The following is a 22,303-nucleotide window of genomic DNA, read 5'->3' as shown; positions in this document are numbered from 1 at the left end:
TAAATGTGGATAATGCCCACTAGTCACACAGAGAGTGTTTCTCAGTACCACGAACGCGAAGATCGTACTTGTCGTCTTGGCAGGTCAAGAACGACAGCCGGGAATTTTTACTGTCCTCCATACTTCTGGTCTTGAGTATTGGAACAGATCTTCTGTAGTGAAATATGATGTAAAACGGGTAAACGAGAACACAAGTATGGTCAAGTACGCATATTGAGAAAAACCCATAGACAGTTCTAGAATCTTTACATCATAGCTCCCCCGCCTGCATTAACAGGGGGAGTTGGCAGCTACAGTAATCAGGGGCATTCCACCTTTCTAGAGCAAGTGTTGTTTTACCAGCACAGATCCATGTGGACATACCAGTTTTATGGTGAAATCCATTAATACCATGAATGCTAAGGTGACATCACTAGATATGAAGACCTTGAGAAGCAGCTCTTCAGAAACACTGGCGAGTTTCAGGCTTTTGCAGAGTGTTGGTGATTCTGTAGTTTGTCAACAGTTTGAATCCTGTAGTCTTAACTGAACTGGGATCAGATATACCACAACACAGAATCCCGATTCCCATTCATAACCAATGATCTGACACAGAACTCGCCGATGTTTCATTGCGCATCATGGCCGTCTGTCAAACCTCATGAGGACAGTGACGACTAGAAGAGGTGTTTGTGAGGCAGCTTCAGCATCCAGCACGTTTACTGGTGTCTGAGAAATGTCTGTGTTTGAGCTGGACCTGTGGCCTGTACTACGAAGCGGGGTTACTGGCTTATCGAGGTAATTTGTCGGATTTAAGTTACCATAGTTTAAATGGACTTCTTCATATTCGCTCACTTACATTTTGGCCAGACTACCTTAAATCCAACAAGTTACCCCAATAAGCCAGTAACCCCGCTTCAAAGTACAGGCCACAGAAGTAAAGTCAGGCTAACAAGTTAAATGTTTGAATGTTTTATTTACCAGCTTCCCAAATATGCTCTTGAATTAAAAGTCACATAACGAACATCACCACAGACATCAGCAGAGGATGCAGGTATGGGGACTCGTAGAAGTGTAACATTCTTTTGCATACTGTGGAAAAGGGATTTTCTGGGTAATCTGAATTTCTGCCCTTTTTAACAATGACAGCTGTATGTCAGTGAATCCTGACCCAAAATGAGCAGGTCTTAGTGGCACCTGTAGGGCACGTAGGGCGTGGTGAACGGGGGCAAAGCAGGTCCCTCAGACAGAACCCAGGCCCTGCTTGCTTAGACTCCCATCTGTTAAAATAACTTAAAGTCATGTTTTAAATAAATGTCCATCAAACTTTCACTGGCGCTGCCTCAGACTTTGGTTCGGTCTGTGATGCTAAACTCTCCAGGGGTACCTACCTACTATCATATTCATGGTCTCCACCTCACTTCACTACCACAGCTTTCATACAGAATATCGACGAAAAAAATACCAGCTGTACAATCTGAGAATATCGACGCAAGACCAGCTGTGTGATCAGAGAATATCAACGAAAGACCAGCTGTGCAATCTGAGAATATCAAAGACCAGCTGTACGATCTGAGAATATCAACGAAAGACCAGCTGTACGATCTGAGAATATCAACGAAAGACCAGCTGTGCGATCTGAGAATATCGACGTAAAACCAGCTGCGTGATCTGACTTCAGCTCCGCCTCTTTTGCACACCACCTTAAAGGGGTCACTCTCATTCTCACAGAATACCAGACGCAGCGGTCCCAGTACAGGAGCGTGTGAGTATGGACATGGTTCAATGGGGGAAACGTGCATCCATTAGAGCCTACGGCAGCGGGCAGAGCGAGGGGGGGGCGGCTGCTGGGTGACAGGCTAACGTGCCCTCGTTAGCACATGCGCTTGTATGTGTAGATGTAGCCCTTGCAGTAGGGACAGGTATGCGTCACATCTTTGAGGTCGTTGATCAGGCAAGGGAGCAGACAGCAGCCGAAGTCGCACCTGCCAGAGAAGAGGCCATGGGTGAGTATCAGTACATTTTATTTACCTTTATTTTAAATTAATATACTTTTTGTAAAGGAGTCACTCTGTTGTCATTTCCTGTATGTTTGCTTTGAAATGTGATCCTTTCTGTCTGCGGTCTATACATGCAGTTAATGTAAAATGCTCCTCAATAGTGTCTTTAGTTTAGCTAGCAGTGACCCATGAGTGTCTCCAGATTAGCAGAGTGCAGTGAGGGATGAGTGTCTGCAGGTTAGCAAAGTATGGTGAGGGATGAGTGTCTGCAGGTTAGCATAAGGTAGTGAAGAATGAGTGTTTGCAGGTCAGCAGAGTGCAGTGAGGGATGAGTGTCTGCAGGATAGGAAGGTGCAGTGAGGGATTCGTGTCTGCAGCATAGGAAGGTGCAGTGAGGGATGAGTGTCTGCAGGATAGGAAGGTGCAGTGAGGGATGAGTGTCTGCAGGTTAGCAAGGTGCAGTGATAGATGATGGGCTAAGGGGTGACTATTTATGGATGGAGTTCTCCATGACTGGTTGCTGACACACATACACACACACACACACACACACACACACATACACACACACACTCTCTTACCCCACAAAGCAGCAGAAGAGGCAGAAAAGTGTGTTCAAGAGGCCAATCTCGTAGGAGATGGATGTGATGATGGTCTGCTGGCAGTGTGGACACACTGTCTGCACTGGTGCCGACTGGAACATCTCGCCCTGCAGCACCGTCACCATGGTGGTGGCTCCCAGGGGGGACAGCACTGTGGTGGGCCGGCCTGGCTGGGCAGGGTAGCGACCAGGGGTGGGCTGTCCCACTACAAAGTGACACAGTGTGGTTACGCTGTGTGTGGGGACACACCTGCCGCTGAGTGTGCAATGCTGTGGTATCTCACATAAGAGCTTCGCGACCTTGACATCAGTGCGGTTCCTCTTACTGCAGCACACTGATGCACTGTCTCCTTGTGGATTATGAATACTCCATAATTTTCAAAGCCCAAGGATTGCTCCCTTATGAATGATTGTGACAGATTATGGATGTCATGCCGCTTGGCTCCTCGTATTACAGCGGTAAACCACATAATGTGCTCTAAGCCCTGAAACTGACCTCATTCTCTAACAGCTTCACGGTATAGCCTTCTTCTGGTCATGTGATCAGCCTGGAAGTGATGCTTACCGTAGGGGTGTGGCATGGGCATGGGCATGGGGGGTCCCTCCCCTGGAACATGCGGGGGCACAAAGCCCATGTGGGCACTGGGCTCGTAGGGTGGGGGTCCATACTCTGGAGGGAGTGGTGGTCCCTGTGGAGGTCCCGTCATCACTGGGGCGGTGGCTGAAGGACAGAGACAGGATGTTCTGTTGTACAGTCAGATCTCTGCAGCACAGCACCGTCATCGTAGGTTACCAATCAAAACAAGCCCTTCCTAGCCTGCACGGCATCATGGGTAAGCTCCACCTTTGTCACCAACCTTGTACCCTAGATCAGTGTTTCCCAATCTGGGCCTCGTGGACCCCCAGAAAGTCCATGTCTGTGGCACAGAGCTGGAAGGGAGCAAAAATGTGGGCTGTCTGGGGATCCCCAAGGACTGTGCTGGGAAACACCGCCTTATATAACTACTGAGAGGCTCAGAGTGCCCACCAGCCACCGATAACACACATAATGCTTCTGTAAGCTACCTCCAGCAGTCGTGGGATGGTGAGGGGGGGGGGGCTGTTAAATTAAACCAGTCTCAACCTCTGTCGGGGAGGGGGGGGGGGGGGCTGTCTCCATCAGGATAAACGCCTCCCTTTTGGAGCTCCAGGCTCAGACATACCTGCATACCTCTAACTAGCCCCCCCAAGCAGATACACTACCACGGTATTCAAAGGGCAGTGCGGGGGGCACTGATGCGGGGGGCACTGATGCGGGGGGCACTGATGCGGGGGGCACTGATGCGGGGGGCACTGATGCGCGGGGCAGAGCAGGTCGCACCGAGCGGGTACCTGTGACGGCCGGCTGGCCGTTCTTCTCCTCGATGAGGGGGGCGCTGGGACCCCCGGGGTACGGAGGGGGGGGGTCGTTGGACATCCTTCCTGGATCAGTAGGGCAGAACGCTGGGAAACTTCCAGTTGGCCTTGTTTCTCTGTATCATGGAGACCAAACTGCTGTGAGAACGCCCCCCGAGCATTTATCGACCAATGGCTGGTCTCCAGGATCCGCACTCCACACTCCTGTGGCTTCTGTTTAGACACACAATGAAATGCCTGTGTGTGCCTGTCTGTCTGCACGTCTGATTGTACCTCTGTGTGTGTGTGTGTGTGTGTGTGCTTATTTCACTGGCTTAAGAGACCAAGCTTGATTGCTGTAGCAAAAGTTTAGAACCACTAAAGGATAAAAGAAGCCATAAACACTTCTTTCAGATTCAGAGCAGGCGCTGAACAATGGCAGTAAGGATGGCAGCTTCTGAAAGCAGACTCTCAAACACAAACCTATTCAAAAGCTTCTAGTTTCACTCTTTGCCCACAGTTGGCTTCTACTCAGGAGATAATGAGCATCAGTACACCCCACCCCACCCACACCAGTGCAAGAGTAGAACAGAGGTTTCCATTTGGGAATTGGACCTGTGGGCCGTCTCCATATCCTGAAATGTTTGCTACCAGCCTGCCTGTAGCCATGGGGATGAGGTCATTGCCTGGTGATGTCATAAAGTGGGAGGAGTCAGTGGCCACACCCACCAGCCCAAGGCTCATGTACACACTATCTCAGGTGACCAGCCCCAGGCTCATGTACATATTATCTCAGGTAACTTCTAGAAACAGGGAGAAGAGATGGAGGCTGCTGCTCGCTGATGCTCCTGAGCAGCTGACGATAATCCCAGCCTCGTAATATCCCTTAAAACCAATTAATTAAAAATATAGGCAACAAAGAAACAACATCCGTACATTTGCAGGAAGGATAACATACGGCTGTTATTAAGGGAAAGAGAATGTAACACATTTCCTTATAGCTGACTAACCAATCCTGTGTGGTGGTGGCCAAAAATAACCCTGCCCCCAGCCTGTGGCTTAGCAGAGAGGATGGGGTTAATGACGGCACGGCGGAGGTCACAGAAGCTGCCAGGAAGTAGGTCAGAGCTGCACATGCCAGTCGCGAGAACCGCTGACACAGAGGCCTGCAACTATAATGGGCACCTAGAAGGTTCTTCGTGTCTGAGCGCCACCTTACTACCGTCTAAGCTCAGCACCTGGAAATCTCAAAGCCAGCGGAAACTACGCCGCGTCCCTTCCCCGGTTCTGACCGAATCGTTACGAACCGCCTCTTTAGTGCTGGCGATCTCTGCGGTCAGTACGGACATATGTTCACAGCGTGTGATAAGAGGCTGGCGCAAGCTTTCAAAATAAAAATAACTGCAAAGTAACAGTACACAGTAGAGTAGAAATAATGTCCTTAAAACTCAGAATGATTTAAATAGTCTAAAGAATATCGTACGGCGTAATCCATCCATCATCCAGGCGCTTATCCGGAACAGCGTCGTGGGGGATCCTGGAGCCTATCCCACACCGAACAGGGGTGCAGCCTGTGTAGGGTGCCAGTCCGTCACAGGGCACACAGACACACACACTATGGGCAATTTATATACGCCAGTTTGCATAATCAGTACGTTTTAGTTAAGTATTATCCAGAAGAAAAAAAAAATCCTCGACACAATACCAAGCACTCATCAGAAAAATATTATCTATATTTACATTAAATAGGCCTACCTGTAAAATGTATACCTATATTAAAAGCATAAACGTCAAGCATACATTTCTTATATTCACATTATATATCTATAAAATATATGAATATACTAAAACCCCAAACATCCAGCACACAAGATATTGCGTACATTAATGTTACATGCCTGTGTAACCTAAACTAAAATCTCGATTAGTGGGCAGATCAGTTATAATGTTTTTGCACCGAGTGAAGTTCTGGTGGATGTGAAAGGTCAGCTCTCTCCTATATCGGGCTGCCTATGTGGTTTGTTCCACTTTCCTGATGATCTTCCCTTCATGCCGATCTACAGAGCACTGGGCAGCTTATCCCATCGCCTTCTGCATAATACATCATCCCAAAATGACTGTGAGAAGGGGATCAGCTGTCCGGTAAATCCATCTTTTTCTCGTTCCCGGGTGCCATATTTCTTCGTTACTTCAAAAATAAGGTGCATGTTTATAAATACACCAGCAAGCAGCCACATCATCGGAGGCGATCGCTCCCGAGTACGCCCGCTCTCTTATCCAGCCCGCAAAGGGACGCTCAATCTCGGGCTTGGCGTGTCCTGCTGTGCAAGCAGTTCGTCCCCAGACAGACGCTGGATTGTGCCCGTAACACATAAAAAATGTCGTATATACTCCAACATTTACCGAAATGTGCGCCTGTTTTTCAAATAAAAAGCGGGGTGCTCCCGTATGCCACTGTAAACAACCCGGCGTCTGCTTATGTAAGCCGCAGCGACCTACATGGCTGTTAAATCGCACAAATGAAATGTTACCACTGAACAGATAAATGTAATATTATCAAAGAATTAGCATCGTTTCTCAGCCAGCACGGCCAGTTTGCTACAATTAATATGCAGCCCGTTAAGTAAAACATCCAGGTAGACAGGCGGCATACACAGCAAACCCAAATAGATTTCTTTTTTAAATCTAGGCAAAAGTGTTACCTGATCTTGTAGGTCTCTATGTCCCACGATTTCTTTTCTCCCTGTACGGTACGTATGACACTATGTGTAATATAGTAACGCGCGATGAAATAGCGGACTGAGGCCAAGACTCGTAGTGCAGTTGATCCGCTGCCGGGGGTTTGACGTAGGAAACAAAAGAGGAGCGTCTCAGTAAATCAGCTTTTACATCAGCGCATCGGTACCGTGAATGCGCTTCGGTAAACCCGCTTTAACATCGTCAGTCTATGCGTTTCGGGGAACCCGGTTTTACATTATTACATGGGTACTGGGAGTGCGCCTCGGTGAACCCGCTTTTACATTATTATATCGGTACAGGGAGCGCGCCTCGGTGAACCCGCGTTTACATTATTACATCAGTACAGGGAGCGCGCCTCGGTGAACTCGCTTTTACGTTGTGATGTATGTATGTATAGATAGATAGATAGATAGATAGATAGATAGATAGATACATAGATACATAGATAGATAGATACATAGATGCATGGTTGGATGGATGGATGGATGGATGGGTGGATGGCTACTTTATTTGATGCCTACTTTATTATGGTTATGGAAATTTGACTTGAACTCCACAAAGCTGGACCCGCCAAAACACAGACACATCACTTCATACAAAAGACATCAGACAGAATTAAAAAAAAAAAAAAAAAGAAATAAACCAAAATGCCCGTTGCTACTTTTGCTATTTTAGGCTACTCTTACAAATACTGACAGATACAGGAACGAAAGAGTTCTTGAAATGGTTCAGTTTGCACCGATGGACTCTATACCTTCTGTCTGATGGTAATAGCTCATACTGGGAGTACAGAATATAGGATGGATCACTGAGGATTCTCTGTACCTGTTTCAATACACATTGTTCAAAAATAGAAGAAATGCAAAATGAATTCTCTGAAGGAGACGAAAACATACCCAGTCAACATGAACAGTCCAGGTCAAAGTGCCATCGATATGGACACCAAGATGACTGAACTTGTATGACTGCCAGGTTCTGTATGATCACTGGACTATGATTGCCCACTTTACATGGTCAAATATGATATCCTCAGTTTTATTTTTACTTTTAGGAAAAGGTGATTTGTCTCACACCAATAAACAAATTCCCTTACTTCTGAATGATATATGTTGATATCTTCATGTCTGTAGAGTATAGAGTTGACATGGCAGAATCATCGGAGTATTTAAAAATATAATTCTGTGAGCACTCATTGGTATACAGAGTAAAAGGTAACACTTTGCTTGACCGGGCACAAATTATATAGTATTATACTATTACTTATGTATTAATTAGCCACAAACTAAGTCTTATAGTTACATATTGATTTCATGTTAATTCATCATTAATGGATCGTGAGGCATGGTTTATCTCAAGTAGTGACTATATGTTCATGATTTGTTCATGATTTGTAGTTCAGTAGTAACTGAGTTATTACTTAGGGCTGTCACTATTATAAAAAATCAAACAATCTACCTTTGAATCTAACGATTCATCGAGTAATCGTTTATATAGCCTATAATATAATATAATACAATATAATATAATATAATATAATTAGCACGAGGCAGGAATCAACCAACCACTGCAGGGTGCGCACTGAGTGACACATACGGTCAGTTTAAGCACACTAGTTTATTCAAGTTGCATGCTTTTAGACAGTGGAAGGAAACCAGAGGATCAGCAGAAAAGTTCCCACGCAGGGTGAACATGCAAATGCCACACACACACAAAGCGGCGGTGTGCGGCGACCCACCGCGCCATTCTGCCGTACTGACAGCCTTGCAGGCACGATGTGCGATGTTAATATCAACATTCATGCACATGCAGTGCTTGAAGTGGGCCGGAACGCAGCGGGACGCAGTTCCGGAACTTCTGTATTTTCGTCTTTTGGGTTCCGCCACTTTTTTCTGCGTTCCGGTACTTACTGAAACTGATCCGACGCAGCGACAGTGGCCCGAGAAAATTAGAGTTCCTGCACTTATTTTTTCCCACTTCAAGCACTGTGCACGCGCAACTGTCACATCTGAAGGACCATGATAGTCTGCTGGGTTCAAAATTCAATAAGTTGAGTTAAAACCTTTTTTTCAACTTAGTCACTGGAAACGGGCTTCTAACTCATTATTTTGCCCTGATAGCAAACAATGGGATGAGAATTGTGACTGACACAAATGCTATTTAACGCTGCTGCTATTTAATTGTGCTGTGCTATTAACTAACCAAACTAGCTGCGGTTTGCACAACCAAATATGATAATCTTTATTAATTATGTACGTGAGAGATTAAATCCCACCATTTCACATAATCTTTTATTGGTTTACTGTTGGTTATGATAAAAGGTCTTCAATGGGTTTACGTACAAAGCTGCACAGCGCTTTTCCGCTCGCCTGTTCTCTTTGCTGGCAGGTATGAGTGAGTTTCGACAAAACCATTTTAACCGAGTGTAGGGGTTCTCTTGGTGAAAACTATTACAAAAAAAATAAATTATGTGATGAGTTATATTTATCGTATGTGTTTCATTTCTCTGTGAACCAAGAATGATATAAAATGATGTTATTGATAGTCCCCTCCATCTCAACATTGGGGGGTCGGGGGGTGGGACGTATCCCCCCGCTCCTCCCTAAATCTACGCCTATGGTGCGAGTAGTCAGTCAGCTGAGTATAATGACAAGGAGGTGAACCCCCCACCCCCCCCGCCGTCGAAAAACCTTGTTGAGCTACAGGCTAAGGCTCACTTAAGTGACTGTATTTATTTTTATTTTATTTAGAAGTGCATTATCACAGAAAATAATCCAAATATTTATGTTCTGATTATTGTTGTGCTGTTATTTATGTCAGCTTTCAACATGGACACCACACATTTCTCAAGGCATTTCATGACAACTAAAGTAAGTGCCACTGATCTAAAATCATTGTTTTCAGCTGGATGGGCTTTTTTGAGGATTGGAATGAATACAGAACTTTTCGGGGAGATGGAACCTTGTGAGTATATAAGGACAGTTGAAAGATAGGGCACCATGTGGATGTTTGTTCTTCTACACAAGTTTTTAAAAGGAAAGGTGAAATCCCATCTGGTCCTACAGCTTTCTTTAAGGGAACATGCTTAAAAAGATAACAGATATATTGTGGATCAGTCCACGGCTTGTCCGGCAGTTCTTAAAGTATTTGCACTGGGAGATACATGGGATGCACAGAGCATAGTATCTTCAAACTCTCTGGGCAGATAAGGGTCTTAGGAATAAGCAAAGAAGTTCAGTGTCAGGATTGCACACCATCACTCTTACTTTAACCAATCAGCACCATTTGTTGTTGATGCAGCTACCTCAGTTCTTCCCTGGTGCTGCTGGTTTTTATGCCCAGGTGAGGGAAAAGAACATAAGAAAGAACATAAGAACTATACAAACGAGAGGAGGCCATTCGGCCCATCGAGCTCGCTTGGGGAGAACTTAACTAATAGCCTTCCACTTCCACCAAAGAGTTGACAATATCCAAGTGAAGCCAAGTCTTAGTAAGCACTATATATGATCTCCACTTCCCGGTACTCATAGCAGACCCAGGCGTTGTTGCGGAAGTCCTTGATTTTATTTTGCGGTAATCTGATATTGCTCAATATCATCGCTGGCAGGGGAGGTTTATGTCTGTACAGTCGGGCTCATTGTCAGATCCCCGCCTTTCTGAACTTTTCTCCACCGGCGTCTGCTCAGAGCTGCTCCGCTCTGATTCCAGCAGGTTTGTAGGAGCGATAGAACCAACCACATAACGGAGCAACAAAAGGTTGCTTCTTGTGTATGAGTGTGATGAGCCTTCAGTGGAGCTTGGAGTTATCCGGAGAAGTCAGCACGACGTAACCCAGTACGCCACGAGCAGTGCCAGGGAAAAGAATTCCAAACAAGCCATTGGTGTCTACTGTCTTATTGTGGCTAAAACACATAAAATACTTAAAGGTTATGAAGAGACAACATATAAGATTAAGAAACATGAAAATAGAAAACTAACATACAATGCTGGGTCACAGCAATGGAAATCCGGGTCACCAGCAGGGCAGCGCTTTTACATTATTACATCGGTGCAGAGAGGGAGCCCCAGTAAACTTACTTTTATAATATTACATCAGTACAGGGAAAGTGCCTTGCAGTGGCGGCTGGTGAAAAAAATTCTTGGTGTGGCTGATGTACCAATAGATTTCCCTTCCTAGTCCAGTATAAGCATTCAAATGAGCAGCCAGAAAATTACAACAATTTCACAATCATAATTTAATTTCCTTCTCAAAATCAACAGTTTCACAGATATAGTAAATTAACAATTTACAGTTACAGTTATTTCGGGCTTGTCGGGTCCCAGCTCCTTAACGTGGATTTTTTTCCACCATCGTCCTTCTCGCAAGAGGGTAATTCAATAACGATCTCACCGGATTTGGTGGAAGCTGCCCCTCAACTGTCGTCGTCGCCATCATCTCTCTCTGACTGACTGACCTGAGAGCAATCCAAAACGTTCACTTTTTTTCTTTAGCAGGGGAAAAATTTCCAGAATTTCCAGAGTTCAAGACCATAGATGAGTGTAGTAACGTAGATCGACCAATAAGTTGAAAGCTTTGCCTTCCGGCTCAGCTCCCACTTTACCACAACAGAATGGTACAGTGTCCACATTTCTGCCGACACTCTACAGATCCATCTCCCGCTCCCTTCTTCCCTCACTCGTGAACAAGACACCAAGATACTTAAACTCCTCCATTTGAGGCAGTAACTAATCCAGTACCAGAAGAGGGCAATCCACCTTTTTCTAGTCAAGAACCATGGCCTCACACTTGGAGGTGCTGATCCTCATCCAGGCCACTTCAGACTCAGCTACAAACCACCCCAGTTCATGCTGCAGGTCACCACCCAACGACACCGACAGGACCACATCATCTGCAAAAAGCAAAGTTGTGATCCTGAGGCCCCCGATCTGGGCCCCCTCCACCCCTTGGCTACGCCTATAAACTCTGTCCATAAAAGACATGAATGGAATCGGTGAAAAAGGGCAGCCCTGGCAGAGTCCAGCACCTACCGGGATTGACTCTGACTTACTGCTGGCAATGAGAACCAAACTCTCGCTTCATTTGTACAGGGACCTGATGTTCCGCAGCAATGAACCACGTACCCCACACTCCTGAAGCATCCCCAACCAGGACCCCCCAAGGGACACGATCATATGCCTTTTCCAAGTCCAGAAAGCTCCCATGAACACTCCAGTAACCTAGTGAGGGTGAAGAGCTGTTCCAGTGTTTCATGCCCAGGACGGAATCCGCATTGTTCCTCCTGGACCCGAGGTTCAGCCAACGGGTGAACCCTCCTTTCCAGTACCCCGGCATAGACTTTCCCAGGGATGTTAAGGAGTGTAATCAACCTAAAGTTGGAACACATCCTCCGGTCACCATTCTTAAAGATTGGGAACTCCCCCCCATTCCAATGACCACGCGATGTTGAATAGGTTTGTCAGCCAAGACAGCCCAACAAAATCAAGAGCTTTCATGAAATTAGGATAAATTTCATCCACCCCCAGAGCTTTACCACTGAAGAGTTTTTTGACTACTTCAGCGACCTCAGTGCTAGAGATGGGTAAGTCCGCCTCTGAGTCTTCCAGCTCTACTTCCTCCAAGGAAAGTGTATCAATGACAGATCCTCAAATTATTCCTTCCACCGCCTGACTATATCCCCATTTGAGATCAACAGTTCTCCATCCCTGCTGCAAACAGCATGAATAAATCCTTGCTTCTCCCTGCTGAGTCGCCTGATGGTTTGCCAGAAGCTTTTCGAGGCCAAATGAAAGTTCATTCCCATAGCCTTACCAAACTCCTCCTACACCCAAGTTTTTGCTTCAGCAACTGCTTAAGCCACTTTCCATTTGGCCTGCCAGTACCTGTCAGCTGCTTCTGGAGTCCCTCCAACTTACTAAGCTTGGAAGGCCTCCTCCTTCAGCCTGACAGCTCCCTTTATCTCTGGTGTCCACCACCTGGTTTGGGGATTGCCACCGTGACAGGCACCAACAACCCGACGGCCACAGATCTGCAATGCCACCTCAACAATGGAGTCCCAGAACATGGGCCATTCAGGCGCAATGTCCCCTGAACAACTTGAGATGTAAGAGAAGTTCTACCAGAGGTGTAAATTAAAGACCTCCCGCACATTGGCTGCCACCAGTTGCTCCCAGCATACCTTCACTGTACATCTGGGTCTACCAAGTCTATCTACAATTATCACCTGCCATCAGATCCAATTCACCAATAGGTAGTGATGAATTGACAGCTCAGCTCCTCTCTTCACCCAAGAGACCAAAAAATGCGGACACAAGTCAGAAAATACAATTACTAAATCGAACATTGAGCACCTCGGGTGCTCTGGTGCCAGGTGCACTTATGAACACCCCTATGTTCAAACATGGTGTTCAGTAAATGTGGTTAGTACAGAAGTCCAGTAACTGATCACCACTCAGATTCTGATTGGGCATGCTATTCCTCCCAGTCACATCCTTCCAGTTTTCACTGTCATTATCCACATGACCATTAAAGTCCACCAGGAAAACAATGTGTGTCGAAGGGAGGCGACCATCTCGTTCGTCAGAGTGCACTCCAACGAACTGGCACTGAACCATGGGGCTAAAAGTAGACCCACCCCTGCCTGGCGCATCTCGCCATGGGCAACTCCAAAGTGGAATAGAGTCCAACTCCTCTCTAGGGGTTTGGCTCCAGAGTCCAAGCTCTGCGTTGAGGTGAGCCCAACTATATCTAGTCGGTATCTTTCTACCTCCCGCAGCAGCTCATGTTCCTTTTCCACCAGAGAGTTTACATTCCATGTGCCAAGATTCAGTTTTGGTAGCCAATAACTGGTCTGTCAAGGTCCCTGCTTTTGACTGCAACCTGATCTACATTGCACCCGACCCCCACAGCTCCCCCTGCAGGTGGTGGGTCCACAGGAGGGCAGACCCACGTTCTCCTTCAGGCTATGCCCAGTTGAGCCCCACGTTTGGAGGTCCAGCCTCCAGACAAGTGCCTTCAAGTTTGTCTCCTCAGGCCTGGCTCCAGGGTGAGGCCCTGGTCTCCCCAATCTGGGCGGGGTCACCTGGTCTTCTGAATCCCACTTAGTCTGGCTGCTCACCTAGGACTAATTTGCCATAGGAGACCCTACCAAGGGCAATTGTCCCCAACAACTTTGTTCCTAAGATCACAGAGGCACACGAACCCCTCCACCATGAAAAGGTATAGCTTCATGGATGTGCCTTTGGGAAGAGAACTGTACCAGGGCTGTGCATGGTTCAGGCGGGAAAAAGGTGACCATCTACTTAAAAGTTCAAGACAAAGGGATTCACTGGGGAAACTGAACACGCTGGATAAACTACGAAACAAAAAGATGATGTGCTGTCAAAAGCAAATGAGGGAAACAAGAACTAACTACAAAAATGATGAAAAGGTAACAGAAGGAAAAAGAGCAACAGAAGGAGCAGAACTAGAAAACCCAAACAGAGCAACAACAACAAAACACAGTAACTTGAGCACAATGACTGACTAAAGAACTGAGCAGGGGCAGGAACTTAAATATATAAGGCAACTGGGCTAACGGGACTGCCAAGGTGTGAAACATGAGACATCCAGTAACATCTGCACAGGGAAAACAGGCAAAAGGTGCAATAACTTATACTAATGAACACAAGACTAGGGAAACTCCAACAAGCACTGAATTACTGAGTAAGAAATGACAGGGCACACCACATAATACTAAGGTTTGGTATACTTCAGTACAATATGCACTGTAGCAGGGCACACCACATAATACTGTTTTGGTATACTAAGGTTTGGTATACTTCAGTGCAATATGCACTGCGGGGCACATCACATAATACTGTTTTGGTATACTATGGTTTGGTATACTTCAGTGCGATATGCAATGCAGCGGGGCACATCACATAATACTGTTTTGGTATACTATGGTTTGGTGTATGTCAGTGCCATGTGCACTATAGTGGGGCACACCACATAATACTGTTTTGGTATACTATGGTTTGGTATACTTTTTGCAGTTTAAAGTCTGACCCATTTATTAAACATAAGGAAATGCCATATTTATACTATTATGCATCATAAAAAAGCATCTCATTAATATTTTAGCCATACTACTAATCTGCTTCACAAACTATGGGCGTAAATAAACATCCGTATAGTACCCAAAAGCTGGCATCTGGCCAAATGCTTCGCCTGTCATCTGAAGCCATGGTGATTATTGCGCATGTGCAGCCCTACTAGCAAATGAATGCAATGCTGTGCACCGTCAAGTGGGAGTCAATCCTTGCCAGTGTAAGCAGGTAGAGGATGGATGAACGCTGGATTGCCCTTTTGATCACATTTTAACCCAGTAAGAAATGTTGTTGCTGAGTTTAAGTGCACAAAGCATTTTGTGTCATTAGTCATAAAACTGCACGCCCTTAACTGATACCCCACCTCCTGATTAATATTAAACTACAGTATTGTTTGGTTATTTGGAAACCTCCTGCAGCTCACTTCATTTTTCTGAAATGATTTTGTGATAAACAAAATAGAAATGGTGACACAAACGCTTCAAATGTCTATGACTGTCTCGCCCTACCTGCCCGCCCCTCTCGTTCTCTCCCGCCCCCCTTGTTTTGTGGTACCTCTCATTTCAGCCCTCGTGTGAATCACTCCAGCTGCCTCTCCTTTGCTCACTCATCAGTGGTATTATAAAGTGTCCCCCCGGTCATGTGCTCCCCAGTCCAGTCATTGACGTTGCTCCCTACTTGTGCTTCAGAGTTTGTCTTGTGCTTTAACCTTGTCTGATCCCTGTCTTCCCATTTTGACCCCCTGTGGTCTCTTGAATTTGCCCTGTTTCTGTTTCGGCTCCCCCCCCCAGCTCTTCCCTACGCTTGCCCTTGCCGCCAACGATCATGTATAATCTGAAATGGTATTTTTTAGTAATCCATTAATTATTAATACATAAAGTCTTTAATTATTATGTCATTGTTCTAGATGCTTTCTCATTGCTTTTTCAATTATAGGCAATAATGTACTGATAAACCTTACATATCGGACCCATTTAGTGTAAGAACTGAACGAATCTCTGAATGGTTCATGTTGTAGGATGAACTGGAGAGAATCGACTCACTGTGCCACATGGTGACCTCACTGCATCACTCAAAGCCACTGCAGTGACTCACACAGGTTTACTGGTAGAGTGTGAACCAGGCCTGCACTGGCCATCTGGCAGTGCTGCCCCTCCCCATTGGCAGAATTTACCATGGATATGTATGAGTTAGCAGTTGCCGATTTGCAGATGATAGAAGTGAGATAAAATGCAACTGGGTTTGTTACACATATTATAATCTGAGCTTTTCAATAGATACTGGTATTTTTAGCTGAACCCTACATTGTAAACTGAAATATGTTTTGAATATATGAGCTATTTAAATTACTTTATAACATTGTGTTAGTATTATAAATAGTAGCCATCATTTTAATTCATGTGTAATATTTTAAGGTGTATCCGTAAATTGTTTTCATATGGTAAGTGGGGGCGCCATGTGTGTGTCTGTGTGTGTATGTTTAAAAATACTATTAAAACATGTTACACTTTAATTTTGGTTAAAACTAGTGGTGTCAATCAATTAAAATTAATCCAGTTAATCACAATAATAGGCTGTGATTAATCATGAATTTTTATTTATTTTATTTTTTTTGTTTTTTTTTTTTAATACAAATCTTGGTTTTAATAGTTGAAACCATTCAGTGGCATAGTCCCAAATATCTAAGCTGCTTACGTAATTAGCAACTATGCCTTTGGGCAATGTACCCCTGCTCTGTTTTATTTTTTTAATTTTTCATCCTATTTCGCTCCTTCAGTTTTTGAACAAACAGAGAACACAAAAGAAGCATCATTTATGTGAATTATACAAGTGTTTCTAGTGCAGAAGGTAATATTTTGCATAAAATAATTTTCAAGCAGTACAATCCGCACTCTTTTAAGTTATTTTACGACATGTATTATGAGAAACATATGTAAAATTATTGCTTTGTAGTCTTATACTTGCAAAAAAGTCCTATAAATTATACTGAAAAACGCTAAAAGAATATTCTAGTCACCAGTAGTTTGCATATAGTTTTTTTTTCTTTTTAGGTTTTCGTTTTTACAGCGGCGATCAAAATGAGAAAACAAGTGACATTTTGAGATTTACAAAGTTACTGCTTATCCGAATTTGCAGGTATCCATGAATTATTGAAGAGATGTATTTTTACCATTTTTCCCTCAGTGAAAACTCTCACATCACAAAATGAAAGGTTGTAGCTCCTCCCTCAATCAGTGTAAACAGAACCCAGAAGTGCTCTTGTTTATGGGAGTTTTCACGTAATTTCTTCACCAATCGCGGGATTACCGCATCGTTATCATATGAATAGCACTATTAACAAATGGGTGCATGGGTGATCAGGTTTGCTTTATCTATGACAATAATTAACTTGCAGAGTTTTTTTTTTTTATCGATCCGGCGATTTCATACGATTTATTTTTGTTAAAAACAAGATAGTATGTTAAGGATTCCAGATTGATCACATTAATCGTGTTAACGTTAACAGCACTAGTTAAAACGTTTTTAAAAACCTCACCTGACGTTGAAAGCGCGGCCCAGAGGTGGCGTTGCTGCTGCTGGAGCAGAGGTACACCACAGAAATTCACTCTGTCTTTGGTGACTTGTCTTCTGATGGTAGATGTATGTCTCTGTCTTGTTCAAAACAGACTAGGTCTTTCAGTGTAACTTTTTCATGAAATCAAAAAAGTGGATCTTGGTCTATTCAATTAAAGTCTGTGTAGTGTAATTCGAAATTCTACCACTAGATGTCAGAATGACACTCCCCACTTTGCTGAGAGGCAGCATCGCGGTCAGCCGAAGAACTTAACTAAGAATTCACCCGAAAGAGCAAATTCGAGAAGTTGAACATTGAACATTCACCAAGACCACACCAGATATCAATGCCTTCTACCTTTTTAAATCACATTTTGCTCTTTGTCGTTCAGTGGTGGGGTGTGGCCAGGTCTGATGTCACGAGGGGCAAATGGGGAAGTTGCCCTGGACCCAGGAATTCTGAACGGCAGTCCTGGTGGCACTCTGTTACATAATAGGTTACAATCACAACCACACTATGTGAAAACATATCCTGTGACATATCCCCCCCCCCCCCGTGTGACAAGGTGGGTTAGAGAGGTGGGTGGGGGTGCTGCTCTATTACTTCCAGCCATTCCCCTTAAAAATATTTGTGTACGGAGAGAGGTGGCTTTCCTGTGTCCCAGAAAATGACCAGCCATGAGCCTACGCCCCCCTGCCGCCCTGAAAAAAAAAACAGGTTGAAAGAGCACAATGGTGCGCCAGCGCCCCCACGGCCTGCTGGGAGTCGGCGGGTTCACAGAGGCCCGTCCTTAAACGACCTCGGCCTGCTCCCTAGGTCTAAGGTAGCATTTCCACACCAGTAAATCCCATATCGGTAAGAGAGCCAAGATGTTACCCAACCCAGTGAATATAGCTGGTGACTAATGGGATAAATCAGCTTCCTGGCGCATTGCTTTCAACGTCGGGTTGCCATAACAAGCGTGGTACTTTCCCTGGCACTCGTTGTCGGACCGCTAGCTACAGGCTACGCCGTACAGACGCAGCTCAGTTAAGCGATATACTCCTTCAGACGGGGTGACACTTGTCCCTTAGGAATAGTCCAGATTATCTCTCACCCCGATATCTAGTATCAACTGTATCATGGAAGGTTTGCACTCTAAATGCTAATTAGCGTGAGCGCCGTTAGCACAAACGCGAGTGGCTCAGCAGAGAGGGGGCCAGACCCTGTCTTGCACGTGTTTGGTAGAAAAGTCTCCTGCGATCCTGTCATTCCTGACCGGCCCCTTTTGTTCCCGTTTCTTCGGTGGTACGTCCCACTTTGCAGGGAGCTCTCGAAACATAACAGGAAGTGGGGAATCTGGTGCAGAGGCTCTACTAGCGTCCTGGAGGAGCCAAGGACCCAGCGATCAGGACAGAGGGAGGAGGGAGTAGCACCACAGGCGGTAACACTGGGTGGGACAGCCAGTGAAGTGGGGGCTTATGGTCATTGGCCTCCCTAAAGGAGTGGGGCTCATCTTTCTGTGAGCTACGAGCTACCGCTAACACATGTGCATCACTGCAGCAGCCGGGGGTGCGCACAGCACCGTGTGAAGCCCTGCCCACATCACGCCGGCTGCCCAGATGTTCTGAGAGGCTCGGAGAGCTCTCTGTAAGATGGCTGGGCCCCCACCTCCCGCCCACACACACTAACCTGCTACATGAACCGCTACTTGAAGTTTACAAGGCTTAGCCTAGTGGCCCCAATCACAGCAACCTCATTTAAATGGCCACTCTGTATAGTTACACCTCTCCATGAACTGCCTGTTAGCATTAGCCGTGTTAGCCGTCACCACAGCTGCATGCCCCGTGTTTAGAGATCTGTGTGTTAGCATTAGCCGACATGTTCTGCATCCCACCTGTTCTGGAAGTTACAAAAGTCTCCTGCAAATTCACAGCAGCTGCCTGACACTCATGAAGGATGCGCAATGTGCTGGAAATCGTTCGTGATTTGAGGGAGGTGGATCAGGGACGATCGGGGCAGGGATGCTTTTCTGAAAATAGCCTACCCAATCAAATTTCATCTGGAAATACCGTAATAACGTAAAATTTGTCGGGTGGGTGGGGCAGGGTTGCTGCAGTAAAGCTTCTTCTTTTACTGCTGCTGAATAGTGGGACGATTTTTCTGAGACATCTGTGCATCATCCGTGGGTGTCAGGAAGCTGCCGTCAATTTGCAGGAGAGGTAGGATGTCTCATATTAGTGCTTGTCCTGTTAGTTGTTACCACGGCTGTGTATTGTGGGCCCTGGGCCTCAGATGGTCACTTGCACCAGGGTGGTGTAAATGATGGTGAAAGGCAGTCAGTATAGAGTTCGCCCTCCCTGGGGAGGCCATGGTGCGACAGTCTCATCTATGCATCGGCAGGGGGAGGTGGACTGTTAATGTGACTCACCTCCCCGTTCTGCAGGATTAAAACTCACACCCCATTTTCCCTGGAAAGCTGTGATTTCTCTCCAAGGGAGGGGGGGGGGGGGCTCTTGGCGCTTGCTCACACTGAAACTGGGATGAGGGGAATGTTTGCCAATGCGGGTGTTTGTAAACAGTGCCTGTGCTGCCTGCAGTGTGTTTGCTCAGTCGTCTTTGTGTGTATCAAACAGAGCAGCATGTACTGTAGCATTTAGCCTATGCCACGTGCAGGGTGAGCGTGTCTGGGGGGGGGGGGGGGTCCTCCCTACGACCCAATGTTCTTTGGGCTTAACAGTTGTTTTATTTTCCCTGGCAGAACCTAGTCCATTTGGCTCCGCCTTCCCCTCCCTACCTGGCCCCACCTTCTCTGTCTGGCTCCGCCTCTGCCTGACCCCAACATTCCCCGGTTGCATTCGTCCCATTCCTCACCCACCCTGCCCGCCATCTGAACCACTGACAGGTCACTCTTTTGTTTCTCCCAATAGCACTAATCTCACATAAATGCAGCCTGCTTGGGGGACAGCACATGAACTGGCATTAAGCACCAACTGGACACTGAACCGCAGATGGCGGTTAAAGGGTGACCGTTAAAGGGTCATTGTTACCACTGTAGTGCTGCTCACTGACACCCCCTGCTTGTGGGGTTGTGTCGGAATGCAGAACACAAAACAACCAGAAGGCAGTGACATAATGTCAACCTGCAGGAGCCGGGGACGCCGTGGCCTCAGCGATGAATGGTGGGATGTGGCAGGGCCCACAATGCCCGGGAGCGGCACAGGAAGTCACCCTCCACTGCCACAGGAAACGGCACCAGAGCCACCGTCTCGCCGCATCGCCAGCCGGCTCCCTGCTCCCTCACCACGCCCTCTCTAGAAGTTTAATCCTGCACCTTCAAACCATCACCCACGTTCTCATCTCTGGGGCGATTCGGACGCAAAACAGGCTTCAGCCGATTACCACTGAATTCCCAGCCACCCTCAGGCTCACGTACCAAGCGGAGTCCTCTTCAGGGGGCAACAGCTTGGGAACGTTCCGGCAATGCTCCGCCAGCTGCTACGGGGGGCGCTGCCTTTGGCAAGCTCAGAAGCGCGGTGTCCAAGTCATGTCCCGGAAAAACAGAGAAGCACACACCCACGCCTGGAGCGGGGGGGGGGGTCAGCCTGTCAGGTGGCAGGGCGAGGAAGGAGGGCGTGGTCAGCCTGCAGAGAACAGGTACCGACCAGCTGCTGGTGCTGCTGTTTGTTTGGACTGTGGAGCGAGCCTGGTGCATTGTGGGTACTGCCTCTGTTTATGTTTATATAGGTCTGTGCTGTATCAGTGTGAGGCCAGACTGACTCACCAATTACACACACACACACAGGCACACATAAAAACACACTGCTCTAATCACACACAGACAAAACGACTTCTGCAGTAGACAAAACTCTACGGTGATTCATTCCACTGAAAAGAGCACAGATGATGTAACGCATTCTGCTATTTGGGACTCAACCGAGGGTCTCCATGTCGGACAAACGTATCCCTGGGTTTGGGTTTGGCAGCCAGGCCTTCCAGTCATGGTTAGCTGGGTGTCAGTCAGTTAGATGTGAGGAAAAACACAGCATTTTTGTAATTGTTAACATTGTGGGGACCAGATTTTCTCACAACGTGATAAAAAATCTGTCACCTTTTATCTTGTGGGGACAATTTAATAAAAAAATCTGTGAATGCAATCAAAAAAGCAAAAAATGCCAAAAGTCTTGTATTTTGTTTGGTTACTTATGGTTAAGGTTGTCAGTGTTGGTATTAGAGTGATGCCCATATATATGAATGGAGAATCGCCAAAGGTATGAAAACATGGACTGTGCATGTGTTTCTGTGTCTGCGCGTGATTCTGAGGCCTGTTCTGGCTCCAGAACGCCTCACAAGGGTTACCATTGAGGACTGAGTCTCTCACCAGGGGTAGGGCACTGAGTGAAGGGGGTGCTGGTTAATGTTCTGCTCTGGTCATACTTCAACAACCCTGCCAATGTTATTGCTGCTCAAACATTAACTAGGAGGCAGGCTGGTGTTGGGCTGGGCACCCGCAGCAGAACACAGCCGTGGGTATTAATAGCTCACAGGGTGCTTTTGTGTTCTGATGAATCCAGCCAGAAATTGTGTGTCTTGGCCTGAGAGCCAGGAACAGGTTAACACACAGGACTTAAGGGGGTGGGAGGAAGAGGTGCACAGGTCAAAGGTCACTGAACACCACCCCCCCCCCCCCCCTGTAAATGATAAGGTGCTGGACCCAGTACTGTTCAATCACTTGTCCTCAGGGGCTGGTTTGCTGTTGATTTTGGGGCCCTATGCCCCCCTATTGAAGCAACTTTGTGGTAACAAGAGGCCCCCAAACCTTGAGTGGGGGTAAAGGTCACCGCTGTCTGTCCTCTGGGGCAGTGGGTTACGCCAGCGACCCACATCTCTTCCTCCTCGGCCTCCTAACAGCTTTTGCTGGAGGAGAGTGAAGATGGATCCCATCATCTGCCTGGAACAGCCTGGGAAACACCAGTGAGCACAGGAAGCTGC

At 46.4% G+C, this 22,303-nt stretch overlaps 1 protein-coding gene and 1 long non-coding RNA gene across 4 annotated transcripts; one reads left to right on the top strand and one right to left on the bottom strand.

The window, feature by feature from the left end:
* Positions 1-935: 935 nt before the first annotated feature.
* On the bottom strand, positions 936-7,030 carry cdip1 (cell death-inducing p53 target 1). Of its 2 annotated transcripts, none has more exons than XM_023822041.2 (5): positions 6,657-7,030; positions 3,952-4,091; positions 3,146-3,301; positions 2,561-2,786; positions 936-1,964 (listed from the first exon to the last, which is right to left on the bottom strand). In XM_023822041.2, exons 2-5 carry the CDS (start codon positions 4,034-4,036, stop codon positions 1,853-1,855), a joined length of 579 nt encoding a protein of 192 aa, XP_023677809.1. In that variant the 5' UTR covers positions 4,037-4,091; positions 6,657-7,030; the 3' UTR covers positions 936-1,852. The 2 variants fall into 2 exon arrangements, with proteins under 2 accessions (XP_023677809.1, XP_023677810.1); XM_023822042.2 differs by lacking the exon at positions 6,657-7,030 and adding an exon at positions 5,438-5,995.
* Positions 5,982-21,433, top strand: LOC111849297 (uncharacterized). Of its 2 annotated transcripts, none has more exons than XR_011984700.1 (3): positions 5,982-6,096; positions 20,073-20,216; positions 20,461-21,433. It is a non-coding gene; the product is annotated as an uncharacterized lncRNA (long non-coding RNA). The 2 variants fall into 2 exon arrangements; XR_011984699.1 differs by lacking the exon at positions 5,982-6,096 and adding an exon at positions 18,643-18,755.
* Positions 21,434-22,303: the final 870 nt, after the last annotated feature.

The sequence above is a fragment of the Paramormyrops kingsleyae genome, chromosome 22 (assembly GCF_048594095.1).
Source record: "Paramormyrops kingsleyae isolate MSU_618 chromosome 22, PKINGS_0.4, whole genome shotgun sequence".
Taxonomy (NCBI): Eukaryota; Metazoa; Chordata; class Actinopteri; order Osteoglossiformes; family Mormyridae; genus Paramormyrops; species Paramormyrops kingsleyae.
The sequence above is the reverse complement of the archived record's forward strand: the minus strand, read 5'-3'. Positions and strand labels throughout refer to the sequence as shown.

Coding starts and splice junctions, on each gene's coding strand:
- cdip1 (XM_023822041.2), bottom strand. CDS start 4,036: ATGTCCAACGACCCCCCCCCTCCGTACCCCGGGGGTCCCAGCGCCCCC. Junction 2,787..3,145: donor GCCCATGCCACACCCCTACG/GTAAGCATCACT, acceptor GTCACTTTGTAG/TGGGACAGCCCACCCCTGGT. Junction 1,965..2,560: donor CTCTTCTGCTGCTTTGTGGG/GTAAGAGAGTGT, acceptor CTTCTCTGGCAG/GTGCGACTTCGGCTGCTGTC.